We start from the raw sequence: 20778 nt of genomic DNA on the forward strand, positions 1-20778 counted from the left end.
GCCGGCAGGGGCCAGCAGGGGGAGCTTCGGAGCAGGCAGCCGGCCCGGCAGTGAGGCTGCGGGAGCGCAGGGTTTCTGGTGAATTCTGGGTGGGGGCCTGAGGGGAGGGCGCTGGGGGTGCTCAGGACCTGGTGGGGGGCCCGGGACGCAGTGGGGGCTGCTCCTGCCAAGGTTCTGCCCTCACAGGAGGCCGAGCCTCCCCAAACAAGCCAGGCCCAGCACCTCGCTCGCCCTGGCCATGCGGCGTAGGGCAGGACTGTGGCTTCAGAAGCCCTTCCTGACCCCTGACCTCTGCCCTGAGTTGACCCCGGCCCCCCTGGGCGGCCCCTCCGGGCAGCCTTCTGCCCCCGGGGTCCAGGCCTGGCTGGGCAGGGGCGGGGGCTGGGCGGGAGAAGTTTGGGCCCTCCTGCGCTCCGTAGCCCGGCTCAGGGCAGCTGCTTCCTGGGGCCTGGGGCTTCCTGCCTGACCTGCGCTGGGCGAGGGGCAGCTCTGCGCCACACCAGGTTCCCGGGGATGGGCTGGGGCTGGGGCTTTGGTGAGCGGTGGGAGCCGGGCCTGGGCCTGGGTGGCCTGGCAGGCAGAGCTCGGTGAGCCCTGGGGCCAGAGGCCTCAGGAGCCGGGGCGGGGGGTGGGGCAGGCTGTGCTGTGGAGACTGGAGGGGCAGCGGGGGTGCTGGGCATGGGGGCGAACGCCCCGGGCGCCTTCTATTTCCAGGGCGGCTCTGCGGGCATGGATGTGTTCCAGAAGGTGGAGAAGATCGGAGAGGGCACCTATGGGGTGGTGTACAAGGCCAGGAACAAGGAGACTGGGCAGCTTGTGGCCCTCAAGAAGATCAGGCTGGATTTGTGAGTGCTGGGACGGCCTCTGAGACCCCCTGGTCCAGGGGTGACCCACGGCCCACCCATCCGTCCCTCATCACAGGGTTTTGTGTTCCACTCCTTTTCCGAGTGCTCCCCAGTTACACGGGGGCCACAGAGGTGCAGCCCTCACGCGTCCTCACCCCGACCAGGCTTTGCCCCCGGCCGCTGGGGGTGACGGGTGTGTGCCGACGAGCACAGAGCCCCAGCGCTGGGGAGGGGTTTGGGCATCCTTAGGGAATAAGGAACACAGGTGACACCCCCCGGCCGCCCCCCGCCCCCCCCCCCCCGGCAGAAGGGCCTGCTCAGCTCCTGCCTCCACTGCTGTACCACTCTCTTCTCCAGGGAGACCGAGGGGGTCCCAAGCACCGCCATCAGGGAGATCTCCCTGCTCAAAGAGCTTAAGCATCCCAACATCGTCAGGTGAGGCGGGAAGGAGCGGGGAAGTGGGCCTCTCCCAGCCCGGCTGAGAGCCGCATGCTGACTGGTGTCGCGCGGCCAGGCTGCTGGACGTGGTGCACAGCGAGAAGAAGCTTTACCTGGTGTTTGAGTTCCTCAGCCAGGACCTGAAGAAGTACATGGACTCCACTCCAGCCTCCGAGCTCCCCCTGCATTTAGTCAAGGTACCGGGGGAGGGACGGGGGCAACCGGCGAACGCCCGCTCAGCCGGCCCCGCCTCCGCTCAGCCGGCCCCGCCTCCGCTCAGCCAGCTCCTTCTCACGCTTGCTGTTCCAGAGCTTCCTCTTCCAGCTGCTGCAGGGGGTGAACTTCTGCCACTCGCATCGGGTCATCCACCGAGACCTGAAGCCCCAGAATCTGCTCATCAGTGACTTGGGGGCCATCAAGCTGGCTGACTTTGGACTGGCTCGGGCCTTTGGGGTGCCCCTGCGCACCTACACCCACGAGGTACCGCAGGACAGAGGGGAGAGAAGGGATGTCACCCGTGCACCCAGCCACCCTGAATGATGCCGTTTTCTTGTCCCGACAGGTGGTGACACTCTGGTATCGTGCCCCCGAGATCCTCTTGGGAAGCAAGTTCTACTCGACAGCTGTGGATGTCTGGAGCATTGGTTGCATCTTTGCAGAGATGGTAGAGAGAGGGCCAAACCTGGCCACAGGGAGGCCACAGGCAGGGTCCTCTGGGGTGGGGGGTAGAAGGGGCTCTGATTCTCCTATTAGAAGTGGATTAAGGGGTGTTTGGGACTGGCTAAGGTCTTTTTCCAGAAAAGGCCAGGATTTTTTAGCACAGCCCTGGGAAAGATATCTTGGAGGTGCCTCCCTGGTCTGGCTTCTTTTCTGGTACTGGATTCTGCATGACAAGGGAGTAGACCCCACACCTTCTCCCCTTCCCCGTTCCAGGTGACCCGCAGAGCCCTGTTTCCTGGCGACTCTGAGATTGACCAACTCTTCCGTATCTTTCGGATCCTGGGGACACCCAGTGAAGCCATGTGGCCAGGAGTCACCCAGCTGCCTGACTATAAGGGCAGTTTCCCCAAGTGGACCAGGAAGGGGCTGGAGGAGATCGTGCCCCACCTGGAGCCAGAGGGCAAGGACCTGCTCATGGTAGGTACAGGTGGGCGGCAGGGAAGCTAAGAAAGACCTCCTCGCGCCAGCTGCTGCCCTTGCTAGAAGTGTCCCCTTTGTCACCCGGCCTCTTATGCAACCCTGGTTCCTTCTCAGTCCCAGCTCGTCTCTTTTCTGACCCCTACAGAGTTGGCTTGTCCCCGTGTGTACTGATTGCTCCACCTGGAAGCCTCTCCCATGACAGGGCCAATGTTCATCATCCCTTTTAAAACTTCTCTCTCCTAGTTAGCTTTGTTTTTATGCTGTGGTATGTGCCCTTTTTCTTAGTTGCCTTGTGGTTTGGTAATTTTTTCTCGTGGACATTATTACCTCATCTAAGCTGTAAGCTTTCCCAGGCAGGGACCACACCGCCCACTGCCTCGGTACCCCCGCGGTGCCTTGCACAGCGGTTACTCTTCACACGAGGATGTTCAGAGCAGGCTGCTCCCCGCTGCCTCGGCCCCTGCCCCAGTCCTCACTCACCCCTCCGGTTGTACCCTCTTGACCCCTTGGGCTGGCCCAGGCCAGGCTGCCCAGAGGGCCTCAGGCACAGCTATCCATTCTTGCCCACAAAGACTCAGAGCACGTTTCTCTCTTTAGTCTGGTGTCGGGTCAGAGGAAGGCAGGGCCAGGAGGATGGAGTGGACTTCCCACGGAGCCTCCTAGCCCTCCATCCTGGCTACTCTAAGGCAGGGGGGGTCCTTCCACAGCCTGGCCAGGTTCAGGGATTTTTGTGTTTCTGCCCCACCCTCAGGCATGCTCCCTGGACAGGTTTGGTTCCCTCATCCTGATACCTAGAGAAAAGTCTGTCTCACCTAGAACTAGGTTGGAGCCTGGAAAGCTCCCTAACGAAGTGAGGAGACTGACTCAGCCTCAGTAACGTGAAGGAGACAGGGGGTGACTTAGCAGGGCTGGACTAGAATGAAGTCTTTGTCCCCAGATTCCGGGAGTGTCCAGAACTGGTTCTCAAGCTGGGAGGTACTGGCTCTGTGCCGTTCTGGGTTTGAAGGCAGCTCTGCTTTGGGGCTTGGGGCCCTGGCCACACCCGGGCCGTGTCTCTCCTCCTCCTCCTCCTTCCTCCGCAGCAACTCCTGCAGTATGACCCCAGCCGGCGCATCTCAGCCAAGGCCGCCCTTGTGCATCCGTACTTCTCGTCCACCGAGACCTCCCCGGCCCCGCGCCAGTGTGTGCTGGAGGGTTTCTGCCGCTGAGAAGGTGTGAGGCCTCAAAGCCTCTCTCCAGCTGCTGCCCCCCTGGCCTCCCCACTCACTTCCCAAGAAAGAGGACACATCTGGGGAGAGAGCAATTTGGCATCAGCCGTCACAGGGCTGAGTTTGGGTTTGTCCTGCCAGCAGGTTAGCGAGTTCCTGTGTTGTTTGTTGGGTTTGCCGGTGCCGTTTCAAGATGGGGGCGCAGAAGCCCCGTGCCCGAGGGGGTCCGTTAGAGGCTGGGTCCCCTGGCACCAGAAAGGCAGGTGCCGAGGAGAGGAGGAAGCCTGCCCGGGCCGCCAGCAAGGCCCCCCTAGTGCCCTTCAGCTGCCTGGCCCTCAGTTGCAGAGCCAGACCCCGGGGGAAAGGGTTTCTCCCGGCTGGTCCTCTGGATTTAAAATGTTTTGGGGAAGAGTTGAGTTCCAGTTAAGAGTCCCAAGTTAAACAGGAAGCGGGGTGAGGGAGAGAGGACATTTTCCTGATCCTGGGGCAGGCTGGGTGTTCTAAGTAGTTGTCTCGTCACCTAGGATATGCTTAACGTTTGTTTGCTTCTGGCTTTAAGAACAGAAAATAAAACTGACGCATTCCTGAGTCTTCCAGCGTTTCTCTGCTTTGGCGGGGGGGGGGGACACACCACGGACTTGCTGACAAGGGGGAGGTTGACAGCGGGCTGAAGACAGTTCCTGGCCTGAACTGAGAGGCCCTGAGCCGGTGGGGAGCGGGGGGCTGGGGGAGGGGCGGGCGGGCATCATCCTCCGTGGCCTGCCCCCGTCGGGTCCTTCCTAGAGTCAGAGGAGCCACAGGCCTCCGAAAGCACCGCATCCCCAGCAGGGCCAGCTGGGCGTGTCCACTCCCCAGGACCCAAGTAGTGCCGTCCCTTATGCTCACTCCCCGGACGAATCGACTCTTCTGTTCCCAGATGTGAACAAGACACCAGGAGAATTCGTTTATTGGAAGCACTGGGTTGAGGGAGGAGGGAGGAAAACAGCTGCTGATCTCCATCCAGGTCAGGGGATGGACTGGGCACCAAAGGGGAGGGAGCCCAACACCGAGAGTCAGTCAGACAGAGGGAAGACCCACGCCCTCGGATTGGGCTGCTCTGGGGGCCAGGGGTGCATGCATCCTACCCTCCCCCCTCACACACGCTCCGGTGACTGCTTTGTCCCCCGTCAGTGCAGGGAGCGCAGGACGGAGCGGGAGGCCGAGCGGTAGCAGCGGTACCCCTCCAGCGAGGCCGGAAGGAGCAGCAGGCCGCTCAGGGGGTCCTTCCGGCAGCGTCCCATGGCCTCCTTGTAGCTCAGCCGTTCCTTGGAGATGGGGTCTGTCAAATCTTTCTCGTAGCTGGCCTCGTCCTGCAGGAGCTGGGCCAGCTCTTCGCTGATCATGCCGGCAAGCACGGCCTGTGCGACGGGGATGCGGCCCGTCCTCTTGGGGTCGATCAGCCCTCCGGTCAGGTGCTGCACCCGCAGGTACGGGAGCACGCTCTCCTGGGGCATCCAGCCCTTCTGAATGGCCTCGCCCACCGACAGCCTCTTCTTGGTGACGGGGTCCTCGAGGCCGGTGAAGCCCTTCTGGGCACTGAGCAGCCTCTGCACTGAGCTGTTCTCGATCAGCCCCCTCTCCACAGCCTTGTGCACGGAGTAGCGCTCCCGGCTGAGGAGGTCCACAATACCCCCCGTGGCTGCCTGCGCCTCCAGCAGCTTCTGCCCGGTAACGGGGTCCAGCATGTTCTTGGCCACGGCCGTCTTGATGGTGACCTTGTTGTCCGTGGTTGTGTCGTAGACGCCGGCGATGGGGAAGTTGTCCTCGCTGAGCCCGAGAGAGAAGCCGGGAGAGAAGAATCTGGTGCTCTGGGGGGCCGGGGAGGCCAGCGGGGACTTGGAGATGATGGTGCCGATGGAGAGGGAGGAGCAGGGCTTGGTCTCCCCGGCCACGAGCAGGGCGAACTCGCTGATGGGGAGGTGGCCGTCCTTGTAGAGATGGTACTCCTCCTTGGAGATGCGCCGGCAGCGCAGGGCGGCCTCGATGGAGTACTGCTTCCCGCTCTGGCGGTCCAGGAGCACAGACTCCTCCCCACAGGGACCCGAGGTGCTGACCTCCTCCCAGTCACACTCGAGCTCCTGCAGCTGGAGGTACTGGCCTCGGTCGATGATGCCCCTCTTGTAGGCCTCGTACGGGGACATGTCCTTCCCCGTCTCGGGCTCCAAGATGCAGATCTTGGTGGAGAGGTTGGTCTCTCGCGTCTGGGTCTCCTGGTTGAGCTCCTCCCGGCTCACCTTGGTGTGGAGGTCCCGGAGGGCCCTCTCCTTCTCGTAGATCTGGTCCTTCTCGCGGAGGATGGCCGTCTCGAGCTGCGAGAGCTCCTGGCCCCGCTGGGCTGCCCTCTGCCGCTCGCTCTCTGTCTTCTGGCTGAGCAGCTTCGACTCCTCCTGCAGGCTCAGCACCTTCTGCCGCTTCTGCGTCTCCAGCTCCCGCAGCTCCTCCTGCAGCTGTCTGCACTCCTGGCTCTTCTGGTCCCGGGCCTTCTGGAGCTCGGCTTCCTCCTGCGACCACGTCCTCCTCAGCGCCTCCGCCCGGTCTATCCGCTCCCGCAGGCGCCTCGCCGCCTCCTCCCGGCTCTGCCGGGTTGCGCGCTCCCTGTTGAGCATCTCCCACACCCGGGAGCGCTCTCCCTCCAGGACCGGGTCCTTCTCCACCCTGATCACTTCCTTGTAGATGGTCTTCTCCTGCGGTTTGGTTTTCTGGAGCACGTCGATCTGCACCTGCAGGTTCTCGCACTCCCGACGCAACTCGGTCACCTGGGTCTTCTCCTGGTCCAGGTCCCGCCGCTGGCCTTCCGTGGACTTCTCCAGGTCCGGGTCCTTCTCCAGCTGGACCACCTCCTCCACGATGACCTTCTCCTGCACCGCGGGAGGCCGCTTCTCCAGCTCCTGGACCCTCAGGGTCAGCTGCCGCAGCTCCCTCTCCACGGCCAGCTTCTTGCCGCGGTCCTCCCGGAAGCTGAGCAGGCCCTCGTCCTCCTGCACGGCGGCCCGCAGCTGCTGCACCTGCCGCTCCAGCTGCCGCCGCCGGCCCGCCTCCTCGTCCAGGCTCCGGCTCAGCCGGCTGTGCTCCTCGCGGCGCTTCGGGTCCCTCCGGGTGACCACCACCTCCTGCACCACCACCTTCTCCTCGGGCCGCCGCCGCTCCAGCAGCAGGTACTTGTTCTGCAGCTCGTAGACCGCGTCCTCGGCCGCCCGTCGCTTCTGGGCCGCCTCCCGCACCTCCTGGCGCAGCCGCTGGGCCTCCTGCTCCAGGACCAGGTCCTTCTCGTGGCGCACCACCTCCTTGTTCACCGTCTTGGTCTCCACCTTGGAGCGTTCCCGTCTCCACTCGTCGCGCTCCCCCTGCAGCCGGATGAGCTGCTCCTGGGCCCGCCCGCTGCCGTTGACCAGCTCGTTGAGCTGGGCCTTCAGGCGGTCCATCTCCCGCAGCACCTCCGGGCTCCTCTCGTGCCTCACGACCTCCTGCGTCACCTGCTTGTACTCCAGCACGGGCTTCCGCGCCCGCAGGACCGCCAGCTCGGGCAGCAGCCGCCCCGCCGCCTCCTCCACGCCGCCCCTCCTGCGGGCGGTCTCCTGCAGCTCGGCCCTGAGCCGCGCCATCTCCCGCTCCGTCTCCGGATCCACCTGGAAGATCTCGTGGACACGCTCCTGCAGGTCCACCCTGGGCGTCTGCTTCTCCTCCGCGCTGTGCCTGCCGCGCAGCTCCTTCAGCTCCCCGGCCAGCGCCTCGTTCTCCCGCCTCTCCGCCTCCAGGCGGCTCCTCAGCCTGGACGCCTCTAGGAGGAGGCCTGGGTCCTGCTCGACCCTCTTCACCTCCTTCACCATCACCTTCGGCTGCACGGCGCGGATCGCCTGCTCCAGCTCCGCGATGCGAGCCTGCAGCCTGGCCACGGCTGCCTCCGCCCCCTTCCTCTGCGCCGCGTCCTCCTGCACCTGCAGCCTCAGGGCCTGGGCTGCCTTGACCATTTCCAGGTCCTTCTCCACCTTGACCACTTCTCTCACCACGACCTTCTCCTTCACACTCGCCTCCTTCTGTTCAAGGGCCAGCAGCTCCGTCCTCAGCGCCTCCAGCTGGGCCGAGACGGCGGCGTTCTCCCCCCGCAGGAGCTGGATCTCGCTGCTGAGCTGGGCCGCCTGGCCGTCCAGGCCAGGGTCCCTCTCGATCTGGGTGACCTCCTTGGTCAGCAGGTGAGGCTGCGTGGCCTTCCTCTGGTTCTCTAGCTGCACGACCTTCTGCGCCGCCGCCTCCAGATCTGCCTGCAGGCCAGCCCGCTTCTTGCCCTCGTCCTCCACCTGGGACTTCACCCTGGACAGGCTGCTCTCCAGCTGGGGGTCCCGGGAGAAATCCACCACTTCCTTCTCCTCCAGTTTCTCCAAGGGCCGCTGGGTCTTCAGTTGCAGCAGCTGGTTGCTCCGGTCCTCTAGCTCGCGTTGCACCTGGGCCACCCGCTTCCTCTCCTCCTCCAGCTGGGACTTCGGGGCCTCTGACTCCCTCCGGGCTCGGGCTGGGCTCCCGGAGACCTGCTGCGCGTCATCAGGGTGAGAGGAAGGGGGGAGAGTCCTGGCGTGAGGGGAGGAAAGGGATAAGCCCACCACACCCTCCTGAGATCAGGACCCTTCCCTGCTTCCTGAGACTTCCTAGTAGGTCCTGGGAGGTGGAACTGAAGACCTGGGATGCTTGGAGGCAGGATTTTGAGAGGCTCCATCAATGCCCAGGATGTTAGGATTCAAGCCAGCGTGCAGGCCACGTTTGCACTAGAACGTGCAAATAGGAAGGTCCTCCCTTCCTAAACTTTCCCCTTCCACTTCCACCCAGGCCCCCAGAAATGGGCCCGCACTCCTCTGGGGGACCCTGGAGTACGCCTCTGGGTGGGAAGAAGCTGGCCAGTCCTTTGGCCAGTCACCAAGAGTCATGGAGAGCACCTGGCTCCTGGTCTCTCAGGGATGGAGACCTAGGTGGCCTCTTGCCCACTGGGGCTGGATCCTAGGCTGAAGACTTTGTGGGGATTCTCTCCCGTCCCCACCGGAGCACTGCCCAGTGGCGAAGCTGTGACCGCTTTGAACGAGATCTCCTGGTGCTAACTCTGAGATGGCCACCAGCCCGTAAGAGCTGCTGGGGGAGGAAGGGAGCAGCACCTCCCTCAGGCGGCTGAGCTGTCCCGGGGCTGCAGGCTGCAGTGCGGGGAAGGAAGGGGCATCTGCCAGGTCAGCCACCGGGCCAGGCTGCCTAGTGCGGGAGCGGATGGGCCTCCCCCCACACCTGCTCCAGAATCCTTCCGGCAAACTCCAGCTGGTGCAGTTGCTGCTGGTGCATGGCTGCAACCTCAGCGTAGGCCTTCATCAGGTTCTTCTCCTGGAGAGGCCACAGGGAGGTGGGGAGGGGGGGGCGGTGTCGGCTCCTGCCCCAGAGGCTGCGGAGCCCGGCCGTGTTGAGGAATGAGAAACACAAGAGTGCCGGCTCACCTGGGCCCGGAGGCTCTCCTGCAGCGGGGCCACTCGGGGTCTCCCGGGTGCCGCCCCCGCCTGGGTGGGCTCCAGGGAGCAGCGGTAGGCGGCTGCGTGCAGCTCATAGTCCTGGGCAGGGAGAGGGGACAACAGGCTGGCTGCCAGTGGCGGGCGGGGGTTGGGGGTGGGGGTGGGGGTGGGGAGATAAAAGGGACAAGCTGAAGTAACTGCTTACCTGGAGGGCCGCCTGCAGGTGCTGGGAGAGGCGGGATGCCGTGGCCCTGTCCTGCTCTCGGCCCTGGATCTCCTGCAGCAGACTCTGCCGGGGCAGAAGGGAAAGTCAGGAAACACCACGCACCTGGACTCTCCTCCAGCCAGGCGCCTCCAGGGCCTCAGGCAGCCAGCACCGCCCAGAGGCGGGAAGGGCTCTTCGGGGAAACTGCCTTCCCCCACCCCACCCCCCACCCCCCACCCCCCGGCTGTGATCCACCGTGGCCTCTGCTCAGGACATTTCACCCCTCCACACACACCTGGCCACGCTATTTATTCCTCAGGCCTCAGCCTGGGTGTCAGTTCCTTCCAGACTGCTTGCCCCGACCCCCACGCGTGTCCCGCAATGGGCTCCCACAGCGCTCTGGCTTCTCCACCGAAGCACTTAGCAGTATCATGGCCTGGGATGCACCGGCCTCCGCCTCAGACTGTGGGCTGCCTGAGGGCCGGGCTGTACCCCCGCCCCTGGTTCATTACCAGCAGCTAATAGGGGCTTTGCAAGTATGAGGAAGAGGATGCAGCAGGAGTTGGAACCCTCAGGAGCATAAGGCCCGCTGTCCATCTCGGACCAGACAGAGAAGGGCTGGCTGTTTCTGTGGGCCAACTGGAGCATTTGGGCTGGGGCCTGTGACACACGGCCTCTGGGGTCTGAGCTTTGAGGTCATTAAAACACTGGCCACTAGAGGGCGACATGCACACAGGCAGCTCTCCCTGTTGGGGGAGGTGGCCCGGGAAAGGGATGTGGCTTGAGGGCCCAGCTCTGGGTACCGGCCCCCAGGTCGCCTGCAGCCCCAGCTCCTCACCTTCTGCACCTGCAGCTTGTAGGCAATCTGGCTGGGCCCGTCTCTGGGCCGCACCTCGTTGCGGGGCAGGTGCTCCAGCCAGGAGTTCAGGTTGTCCCTGCAGTTCTTGAACTGCTGGTAGGTGAGGCCAGCGTCCTGCACCATCTTCTCCCTGCAGGAGGACGAGGCCCAGAGCAGAGGTGAGAGCTGCCCTCAGGGGACAGGTGAGGGGTGCACGGAGAAGGCTGGTGGGTGCCTCCCTCCCTGGGACAGGTCAGGAGGGCTGAGTGACCCACCATGCCGATCCCCTAACTCTGGCCCTGTGCTGGAGCTGGGCATTCAGAGATGGACCGGACACTCTCTGCCAGGTACCACCTGGGAGGTCGGTGCCGTTATTATCACTTTTTTTTTCCTTTTTTAATTCATATGGATGCGCCGGGTCTTAGTCGGGGCACGTGGGATCTTCGTTGCCGTGTGCGGGATCTTTAGTTTCGGCATGCGGGATCTAGTTCCCCGACCGGGGATCAAACCCGGGCCCCCTGCATCGGGAGCGCGGAGTCTTAACCACTGGACCGCCGGGGAAGTCCTCTATCCCAATTTAGAGGTCAGGAAACTGAACCTCAGAGAGGTGAAGTCGCCAGTCCAAGGTCACACAGCTCACCAGCCGTGGCCACCGTGCACCGTGGGGCTGTGCCATGAGCCGCGATGGCCCAGCACTCACCGCAGGTCCAGCTGGTCACCCACGGAGTGGTAGCGGTCCGTGAGGGCCTGCACCTGGCGCTGCTGGCGTGGCAGGTCTTGGCAGAATTCATGGAAAGTACTGTGCAGCGTGCCGCACGCGCACTCGGCGGCCTTCAGCTGGCGGTGCAGCCCCAGCACGCAGGCCTGCTGCTCCAGCAGCTCCCTCCGGTGGCGCTGGGGCAGGAGGGGACACGGCGTGATGCACACTCATGGTTCGGTCGGACGCCACGTCCACCCTCCACCTGCCCTCAAATGCTTGGTCAGGCTGTGGCCCCCTGCTGCCGGGAGGCCACCCAGCCCCTCACCTGCAGCTCGCTGACCCTCTCCTGCAGCGCGCCTGGGCCTGCAGGGATGGGGGCCTCCCGCGCCAGGGTGGACTCGAAGCCTCGGATGACCCTGTCCGCATCCCGGATCTGCTGCTCCAGACCCAGGGCAGCCTTGGCTCTGCCACAGAGGAGGCCAAGGGTCAGACGCCCCCTTGGCCACACCCGTGCGGCCTCGCCCAGCGGCCCCCATCCCCAGAGCACTCACTTCTCCCCGTAGAGTCTGCAAAGAACCTGCACGTCACTGTACTTGTTCTTGACGTTGCTGAGGGCCACGGGTAGGTGCAGGGCGGCGGGGCCCCCAGGCTGCCCCGACAGAAATGCCTCACACTCCTGCTGGGCTGCCGCCTTCTCTGCTCCCAGGCTCTGCAGCCGCTGGGCCATGCCCTGGGGTGGGGCGGGGCTCAGGATCTCTGCTCTGGGCAGGTGGCTTCCACCCAGCCCTCCTGCCGTGTCAACCTAGCTCGGCCCACAAGGCCCGAGAGTGTGGTGCGGACGTGCCCGGGCTCAGTTCCCAGGTAGATGACCGTGGGCGCGTCAACCTCTCTGACCCTCAGTCTCCTCATCTGCAGAATGCTTGATGGGAGGGTGAGACGAGACCCTGTGAGTCAGGAGCTCTTGCCTGCCTTGGTCGTCATGTCACTATCCTGTTCTCAAAACCTTCGGTTCCCTGCCCCCTCGCTCCAGGTCAGGCAGCAAAGCCCTAGCTCCATCCGCTTGGGGTTACTGCGTTGATTCTTTTATCAGTTATTCACTCATCCAGTCCATAAGCCACTGGTGTCGACTCCATGCCGTGCACTGCCTCCTTTCCAGGTTAACTGGACGCCCGCACCCCTGACGCCGTGACTTCAGAACCCAAGGACCTATCCGGAGACTGCCAGGTCCCAGGGCAGTGGTAGCCCGGGCCCGGCGTGGGCAGAGGTATCGTCGAGGCCGTGTTACCGCACAGTGCCTCCTCTGCCGCTTCTGCTCCCCCGCCCGCCGCCCCGGAACCCCATCTGCAGCACCTTTCCCATCTCTGGAGCCCTCCCGCGCTCGGCCGGCGCTCTGAGCCAGCTGAAACGCTACGGAACACCGCAGACTGAAAATAACAAGTTGCACGATAACGTGAACAACGTTCAATACTAAATCAATACTAAACAATACTAAATCTGACACAAGCCCCCTGATAAAATTATACGAACATCTTTCACATCAGATTTTTAGAAACTATATCCAAACAATATATTTGAGTAGACACCGGTTTGGAAGGATACAACCCAAACTGCTGCCCCCCGGGTAGCGGGGAGGGGCGGCTTTCACGGTTAGCACTTCTGAGTCCTTGTGTGATCATGTTTATACTCCTGCAACCTCTCCAGGGAGGCTCCCTGCCAGCCACCCGGGAGAAACCACCGCTAAGATGCTCCAGGCTTCCTGCTGCCCTCAGGACTCTCGCCAGAACACCCCTCCAGCGTGGGGTACGGGGCCCTTACTCTGAGCCCTGCCCCTCTAGAACCTTCCTGGGCCTCGCTATACTTCATCCTCAGGACACCCAGACGAGCTGGGTATTACTGTGCCTGTTTTCAGGGAGGAGGAAACCAAGGCCCAGAGAGGCTGAGTGAGCTGCCCAAAGTCACAGAGCCAGTCGGTGGAGGAGCCAGGGTGGGGACCAGCTCGCGGGAGCTCTGGACTGTCCGCTCCCTTCTTCCACCTCGGGGCCCCATGGCCGCTCCCACGCTTGCCTCGTTTTTACTTTGTGCCCCCGCCCAGGACCGGACCACTTCTTACCCCAGCTGCCCTGGTTCACCCACCTTGTGGCTTCGGATGCGGCCCTCCAGGTCCTCCAGTGCGGTGCTGCGGCTCAGCGGGGCCCGGAGCCAGGTCAGCACCTGCTTCTCTATCTGCCCCAGGTCCTCCTCCAGCCGGGCCATCCGTGTCAGGAGCTTCTGGGCCTGTGGGTCGGCTGGGGCCGAGCTGGTTGGAGCTGGGGGAAGAGAGTGCCTGTGAGGGTCCAGGGCCTACCTCACGTCTGCCTGTCTGCCTGTGGGCCCCTCCCTGAGTGCCTGCAGAGGGTCCTGTGTGGGGTAGGGCGGGAGGGCCATGGACAGGGCAGGGCCTAACCGAGGAGGGACATCCCCAGGGGCTTGCCAACCCAGGAGATGGAACCCCCAGAGCAGAAATCCTTAATTCAGGGCCACCCCCTGCCCGTGGCAGCCCTCACAGTGACCAGAGTCGAGTCTACTCCGTCTGCCCTGACAGCGCCTCCCCGTTCCCTGGCCAGCCCTCGGTACCCTTCTGGCTGGGCTGTAAGGGCTCCGCAGCACTGGCCTTCAGGCGGCTCTGGACTGTGGTCAGTTTCTGCTTCAGGGCCTGCAGCTCCGAGGCCAGCCTGGAACGAGGAGGAGATCAGAGGAGGACGTCCCTCCACTCTCTCCCCTCGGCCCCGGCAGTCACCGGTCCAGGCGAAGGCCGGGCGGTGGCCTCAAACCACAGGGCCCGTTCTGGGCCCACAGCCTGCCTCCTGCCCCTGTGGATCCCCAGGCAGACTCACCTGGAGGCCCTGGCCACGGCTTCAGGGTCCGGAGCTGGGATGCAGAAGCAGGCGGCTGGGGCACGTTTGGTCTCGCCTGCCGGGCCCTGGACCAGCCAGGTGTGCGGGTCAGTGTTGTCCATCAGCGTATACCGTTCGCCCTGCAGCAGCTGCACCTAGGGGGCAGGTGGGGAGGGGCACGTGCAGGCTCAGGGGCCGGGCTGGAGAAAGGATCAAAGCCAAGGTGGGTAGAGGCTGGGGACGGGGACAGGTAGAGGGACAGGAGCTGGGGCAGGGGCAGGGGTGCTGGGGTAGGGACAGGGACAGGCCAGAGTCAGGACAGGGCTTGGAAGGGGTAGTTCTCCTGCAGCGGGGCCACTCGGGGTCTCCCGGGTGCCGCCCCCGCCTGGGTGGGCTCCAGGGAGCAGCGGTAGGCGGCTGCGTGCAGCTCATAGTCCTGGGCAGGGAGAGGGGACAACAGGCTGGCTGCCAGTGGCGGGCGGGGGTTGGGGGTGGGGGTGGGGGTGGGGAGATAAAAGGGACAAGCTGAAGTAACTGCTTACCTGGAGGGCCGCCTGCAGGTGCTGGGAGAGGCGGGATGCCGTGGCCCTGTCCTGCTCTCGGCCCTGGATCTCCTGCAGCAGACTCTGCCGGGGCAGAAGGGAAAGTCAGGAAACACCACGCACCTGGACTCTCCTCCAGCCAGGCGCCTCCAGGGCCTCAGGCAGCCAGCACCGCCCAGAGGCGGGAAGGGCTCTTCGGGGAAACTGCCTTCCCCCACCCCACCCCCCACCCCCCACCCCCCGGCTGTGATCCACCGTGGCCTCTGCTCAGGACATTTCACCCCTCCACACACACCTGGCCACGCTATTTATTCCTCAGGCCTCAGCCTGGGTGTCAGTTCCTTCCAGACTGCTTGCCCCGACCCCCACGCGTGTCCCGCAATGGGCTCCCACAGCGCTCTGGCTTCTCCACCGAAGCACTTAGCAGTATCATGGCCTGGGATGCACCGGCCTCCGCCTCAGACTGTGGGCTGCCTGAGGGCCGGGCTGTACCCCCGCCCCTGGTTCATTACCAGCAGCTAATAGGGGCTTTGCAAGTATGAGGAAGAGGATGCAGCAGGAGTTGGAACCCTCAGGAGCATAAGGCCCGCTGTCCATCTCGGACCAGACAGAGAAGGGCTGGCTGTTTCTGTGGGCCAACTGGAGCATTTGGGCTGGGGCCTGTGACACACGGCCTCTGGGGTCTGAGCTTTGAGGTCATTAAAACACTGGCCACTAGAGGGCGACATGCACACAGGCAGCTCTCCCTGTTGGGGGAGGTGGCCCGGGAAAGGGATGTGGCTTGAGGGCCCAGCTCTGGGTACCGGCCCCCAGGTCGCCTGCAGCCCCAGCTCCTCACCTTCTGCACCTGCAGCTTGTAGGCAATCTGGCTGGGCCCGTCTCTGGGCCGCACCTCGTTGCGGGGCAGGTGCTCCAGCCAGGAGTTCAGGTTGTCCCTGCAGTTCTTGAACTGCTGGTAGGTGAGGCCAGCGTCCTGCACCATCTTCTCCCTGCAGGAGGACGAGGCCCAGAGCAGAGGTGAGAGCTGCCCTCAGGGGACAGGTGAGGGGTGCACGGAGAAGGCTGGTGGGTGCCTCCCTCCCTGGGACAGGTCAGGAGGGCTGAGTGACCCACCATGCCGATCCCCTAACTCTGGCCCTGTGCTGGAGCTGGGCATTCAGAGATGGACCGGACACTCTCTGCCAGGTACCACCTGGGAGGTCGGTGCCGTTATTATCACTTTTTTTTTCCTTTTTTAATTCATATGGATGCGCCGGGTCTTAGTCGGGGCACGTGGGATCTTCGTTGCCGTGTGCGGGATCTTTAGTTTCGGCATGCGGGATCTAGTTCCCCGACCGGGGATCAAACCCGGGCCCCCTGCATCGGGAGCGCGGAGTCTTAACCACTGGACCGCCGGGGAAGTCCTCTATCCCAATTTAGAGGTCAGGAAACTGAACCTCAGAGAGGTGAAGTCGCCAGTCCAAGGTCACACAGCTCACCAGCCGTGGCCACCGTGCACCGTGGGGCTGTGCCATGAGCCGCGATGGCCCAGCACTCACCGCAGGTCCAGCTGGTCACCCACGGAGTGGTAGCGGTCCGTGAGGGCCTGCACCTGGCGCTGCTGGCGTGGCAGGTCTTGGCAGAATTCATGGAAAGTACTGTGCAGCGTGCCGCACGCGCACTCGGCGGCCTTCAGCTGGCGGTGCAGCCCCAGCACGCAGGCCTGCTGCTCCAGCAGCTCCCTCCGGTGGCGCTGGGGCAGGAGGGGACACGGCGTGATGCACACTCATGGTTCGGTCGGACGCCACGTCCACCCTCCACCTGCCCTCAAATGCTTGGTCAGGCTGTGGCCCCCTGCTGCCGGGAGGCCACCCAGCCCCTCACCTGCAGCTCGCTGACCCTCTCCTGCAGCGCGCCTGGGCCTGCAGGGATGGGGGCCTCCCGCGCCAGGGTGGACTCGAAGCCTCGGATGACCCTGTCCGCATCCCGGATCTGCTGCTCCAGACCCAGGGCAGCCTTGGCTCTGCCACAGAGGAGGCCAAGGGTCAGACGCCCCCTTGGCCACACCCGTGCGGCCTCGCCCAGCGGCCCCCATCCCCAGAGCACTCACTTCTCCCCGTAGAGTCTGCAAAGAACCTGCACGTCACTGTACTTGTTCTTGACGTTGCTGAGGGCCACGGGTAGGTGCAGGGCGGCGGGGCCCCCAGGCTGCCCCGACAGAAATGCCTCACACTCCTGCTGGGCTGCCGCCTTCTCTGCTCCCAGGCTCTGCAGCCGCTGGGCCATGCCCTGGGGTGGGGCGGGGCTCAGGATCTCTGCTCTGGGCAGGTGGCTTCCACCCAGCCCTCCTGCCGTGTCAACCTAGCTCGGCCCACAAGGCCCGAGAGTGTGGTGCGGACGTGCCCGGGCTCAGTTCCCAGGTAGATGACCGTGGGCGCGTCAACCTCTCTGACCCTCAGTCTCCTCATCTGCAGAATGCTTGATGGGAGGGTGAGACGAGACCCTGTGAGTCAGGAGCTCTTGCCTGCCTTGGTCGTCATGTCACTATCCTGTTCTCAAAACCTTCGGTTCCCTGCCCCCTCGCTCCAGGTCAGGCAGCAAAGCCCTAGCTCCATCCGCTTGGGGTTACTGCGTTGATTCTTTTATCAGTTATTCACTCATCCAGTCCATAAGCCACTGGTGTCGACTCCATGCCGTGCACTGCCTCCTTTCCAGGTTAACTGGACGCCCGCACCCCTGACGCCGTGACTTCAGAACCCAAGGACCTATCCGGAGACTGCCAGGTCCCAGGGCAGTGGTAGCCCGGGCCCGGCGTGGGCAGAGGTATCGTCGAGGCCGTGTTACCGCACAGTGCCTCCTCTGCCGCTTCTGCTCCCCCGCCCGCCGCCCCGGAACCCCATCTGCAGCACCTTTCCCATCTCTGGAGCCCTCCCGCGCTCGGCCGGCGCTCTGAGCCAGCTGAAACGCTACGGAACACCGCAGACTGAAAATAACAAGTTGCACGATAACGTGAACAACGTTCAATACTAAATCAATACTAAACAATACTAAATCTGACACAAGCCCCCTGATAAAATTATACGAACATCTTTCACATCAGATTTTTAGAAACTATATCCAAACAATATATTTGAGTAGACACCGGTTTGGAAGGATACAACCCAAACTGCTGCCCCCCGGGTAGCGGGGAGGGGCGGCTTTCACGGTTAGCACTTCTGAGTCCTTGTGTGATCATGTTTATACTCCTGCAACCTCTCCAGGGAGGCTCCCTGCCAGCCACCCGGGAGAAACCACCGCTAAGATGCTCCAGGCTTCCTGCTGCCCTCAGGACTCTCGCCAGAACACCCCTCCAGCGTGGGGTACGGGGCCCTTACTCTGAGCCCTGCCCCTCTAGAACCTTCCTGGGCCTCGCTATACTTCATCCTCAGGACACCCAGACGAGCTGGGTATTACTGTGCCTGTTTTCAGGGAGGAGGAAACCAAGGCCCAGAGAGGCTGAGTGAGCTGCCCAAAGTCACAGAGCCAGTCGGTGGAGGAGCCAGGGTGGGGACCAGCTGGCGGGAGCTCTGGACTGTCCGCTCCCTTCTTCCACCTCGGGGCCCCATGGCCGCTCCCACGCTTGCCTCGTTTTTACTTTGTGCCCCCGCCCAGGACCGGACCACTTCTTACCCCAGCTGCCCTGGTTCACCCACCTTGTGGCTTCGGATGCGGCCCTCCAGGTCCTCCAGTGCGGTGCTGCGGCTCAGCGGGGCCCGGAGCCAGGTCAGCACCTGCTTCTCTATCTGCCCCAGGTCCTCCTCCAGCCGGGCCATCCGTGTCAGGAGCTTCTGGGCCTGTGGGTCGGCTGGGGCCGAGCTGGTTGGAGCTGGGGGAAGAGAGTGCCTGTGAGGGTCCAGGGCCTACCTCACGTCTGCCTGTCTGCCTGTGGGCCCCTCCCTGAGTGCCTGCAGAGGGTCCTGTGTGGGGTAGGGCGGGAGGGCCATGGACAGGGCAGGGCCTAACCGAGGAGGGACATCCCCAGGGGCTTGCCAACCCAGGAGATGGAACCCCCAGAGCAGAAATCCTTAATTCAGGGCCACCCCCTGCCCGTGGCAGCCCTCACAGTGACCAGAGTCGAGTCTACTCCGTCTGCCCTGACAGCGCCTCCCCGTTCCCTGGCCAGCCCTCGGTACCCTTCTGGCTGGGCTGTAAGGGCTCCGCAGCACTGGCCTTCAGGCGGCTCTGGACTGTGGTCAGTTTCTGCTTCAGGGCCTGCAGCTCCGAGGCCAGCCTGGAACGAGGAGGAGATCAGAGGAGGACGTCCCTCCACTCTCTCCCCTCGGCCCCGGCAGTCACCGGTCCAGGCGAAGGCCGGGCGGTGGCCTCAAACCACAGGGCCCGTTCTGGGCCCACAGCCTGCCTCCTGCCCCTGTGGATCCCCAGGCAGACTCACCTGGAGGCCCTGGCCACGGCTTCAGGGTCCGGAGCTGGGATGCAGAAGCAGGCGGCTGGGGCACGTTTGGTCTCGCCTGCCGGGCCCTGGACCAGCCAGGTGTGCGGGTCAGTGTTGTCCATCAGCGTATACCGTTCGCCCTGCAGCAGCTGCACCTAGGGGGCAGGTGGGGAGGGGCACGTGCAGGCTCAGGGGCCGGGCTGGAGAAAGGATCAAAGCCAAGGTGGGTAGAGGCTGGGGACGGGGACAGGTAGAGGGACAGGAGCTGGGGCAGGGGCAGGGGTGCTGGGGTAGGGACAGGGACAGGCCAGAGCGGGGCCAGAGGAACTGGGCAGGCAGAGACCGTACTTCTCCCCTGTCCCAGTCACAGATGCTGTCCACGTGCAGGGACTGCTGGGGTGGGTTCCTGCGCTGCGGCAGAGGGGCCACCTCTTGGCTCCGCAGCTGCAGGTCCCCAGCAGTCTTTTCGGCCACAGCCAGCTGCTTCTCCTCTGCCTGCAGGGGCCCAGACAATGGGGGCTCAGGCCAGCCCCATACGTGCCCCCCAGGAGGGCCGGGGAGGGGTCTGGCCCTCATGAAGACAGGGTCTCTTAGTCAGCAAAGTAAAAGGAGCCCCTCCCAGGGCACCCAGGATCCTAGGGCCTGCTGGTTGGGGTGGGGTGGGGTGGGGGGCTGCCCAGCATCACCCAGGCCTGCAGAGTGGGAGCTGGAGGGGCCTCAGAGCTCTTCTGGGCAGCCCCCGTCACGTTACCGATGAGGAAACTGAGGTCCAGAGGTGGGAAGGGCTTGCTGGTAACAGACCAGGCTCCTCCTGCTGCAGCAGACCTCCTTCTCCTGCTCCCAAAGCTGGGGCTCCGGGCAGGACTAAGTACCCGGGAGGCCTGAGGCCCAGACACACAGGCAGGCCCCGTTCCCAGGAGTAGGTGCAGGGGCTGGGTGGGGCCATCTCACCTCCAGCTGCAGCAGCTCTGTTGGGGCGCCAGGTGGGCCCCCCGGGGCAGGGCTGTACTGGGTGTCCAGGCTGGAGCTGAGCTTTGCCAGGGTCTGGCTGACAGAGTCGGCCTCTTCCTGGAACTGAGGTCGGTGGGTGGTCAGGGGCAGAGCTGGGGCACCCGCTGCCCTAGGGCACCCCGCGAAGCAACTAAGTGCAAACCGGTTAAACCCAAACTGCCACTTGCCGACGGTCTCTCAACCCAGGCAGTGCAGTCTTTTTAACTAAAGTGCTCTGCAAATCGGGCATTTTGAGGTCACTGAACTTAATTTCTTTTAGTGTCGTAAAACTCTGTGGTTTTCGTCCTTCCTACACAGGTGAAGGGCGGTGCCCCTCCCGCCTCACTCTAGCACCTGGAGTCCTGGCTGGGACCCCGGGTGCCCAGGGTGCCTCAGAGTAGAAGCGGGGAGTGTGCTTTAAAGCAACATTCTACAGTTGGGTGATATTACGGAATTCTCATCAGTGGGTGTGATGATGGTATTGTGGATATATAGAAAGATGCCTTTTAAGAAAAAGAAAAGGGAAGGAAAAAAATCCTTGCCTTTTGTCTTTTTCAAAGTATATAAACCATTTTAGTTGGAAATTATTAAAAAAAAGAAGTCCCTGTTGTATATACACATTTTTTTCTTTTTAACTTTTTCCTTTTTTTTCTTTTTCTACCTGTAAGTCTATTATATCATGTTTGTCCTTGTTTCATTATTGTTCCTTCTAAGGAGTTTTTTAGACATTTTTTTCCTTACTTTCCCCACTGTCGCCATGAAATTTTAGTATTACGGATATGTTGTACATTCTTTACGTATGTATATCTGTGATTTATGTATAAAAAAAGATTTTTTTTTTTTTCGCCCACGAGAACCAACTTTCATCCCCCAGGAGTGATATCACCCTGTTGAGAATGTATGTGTGACATTATTTTCGCACTGGGAACTAGTCACAACAACACAGCTCTGTCTCTTATTCAGTGCCTTGACCCCCGAGATGCGAGCGTGTCCTGCGGCGTCCTCCAGACACGCCCCCGGCCGCCTGCCCGGCCCTGCCCGCGGCTCACCCGGCAGTAATCCTCCACGTGCT

The 20778-nt window shown here is 63.2% G+C and overlaps 3 protein-coding genes across 11 annotated transcripts; 1 reads left to right on the forward strand and 2 right to left on the reverse strand.

The window, feature by feature from the left end:
• On the forward strand, nt 1-4219 carry CDK3 (cyclin dependent kinase 3). Of its 4 annotated transcripts, none has more exons than XM_055090878.1 (8): nt 1-78; nt 715-845; nt 1203-1280; nt 1360-1480; nt 1593-1763; nt 1846-1947; nt 2217-2420; nt 3506-4219. In XM_055090878.1, exons 2-8 carry the CDS (start codon nt 730-732, stop codon nt 3629-3631), a joined length of 918 nt encoding a protein of 305 aa, XP_054946853.1. In that variant the 5' UTR covers nt 1-78; nt 715-729; the 3' UTR covers nt 3632-4219. The 4 variants fall into 4 exon arrangements, with proteins under 4 accessions (XP_054946853.1, XP_054946854.1, XP_028355864.1 ...); XM_055090879.1 differs by lacking the exon at nt 1-78 and adding an exon at nt 398-503; XM_028500063.2 differs by lacking the exon at nt 1-78 and having other exon boundaries at nt 526-845; nt 1846-2050; nt 2179-2420.
• A 57-nt stretch (nt 4220-4276) lies between these two features.
• Nucleotides 4277-14095, reverse strand: EVPL (envoplakin). 6 transcript variants are annotated; one of them, XM_028500058.2, is made up of 11 exons: nt 13764-14095; nt 13504-13601; nt 13024-13196; nt 11442-11620; nt 11216-11354; nt 10891-11084; nt 10191-10341; nt 9353-9436; nt 9136-9246; nt 8933-9025; nt 4277-8193 (listed from the first exon to the last, which is right to left on the reverse strand). In XM_028500058.2, exons 1-11 carry the CDS (start codon nt 13883-13885, stop codon nt 4798-4800), a joined length of 4740 nt encoding a protein of 1579 aa, XP_028355859.1. In that variant the 5' UTR covers nt 13886-14095; the 3' UTR covers nt 4277-4797. The 6 variants fall into 6 exon arrangements, with proteins under 6 accessions (XP_028355859.1, XP_028355858.1, XP_054946850.1 ...); XM_028500057.2 differs by having other exon boundaries at nt 4277-8196; XM_055090875.1 differs by lacking the exon at nt 9136-9246.
• On the reverse strand, nt 14077-20465 carry LOC114487584 (envoplakin-like). Its single transcript, XM_055089808.1, has 12 exons — nt 20448-20465; nt 19668-19901; nt 19065-19211; nt 18717-18871; nt 18457-18554; nt 17977-18149; nt 16395-16573; nt 16169-16307; nt 15844-16037; nt 15144-15294; nt 14306-14389; nt 14077-14199 (listed from the first exon to the last, which is right to left on the reverse strand). The coding sequence occupies exons 1-12, from the start codon at nt 20463-20465 to the stop codon at nt 14077-14079; spliced, it is 1695 nt and encodes a 564-aa protein (XP_054945783.1).
• Between the last annotated feature and the right edge of the window lie 313 nt (nt 20466-20778).

Source organism: Physeter macrocephalus, chromosome 14 (assembly GCF_002837175.3).
Source record: "Physeter macrocephalus isolate SW-GA chromosome 14, ASM283717v5, whole genome shotgun sequence".
Lineage (NCBI taxonomy): Eukaryota > Metazoa > Chordata > Mammalia > Artiodactyla > Physeteridae > Physeter > Physeter macrocephalus.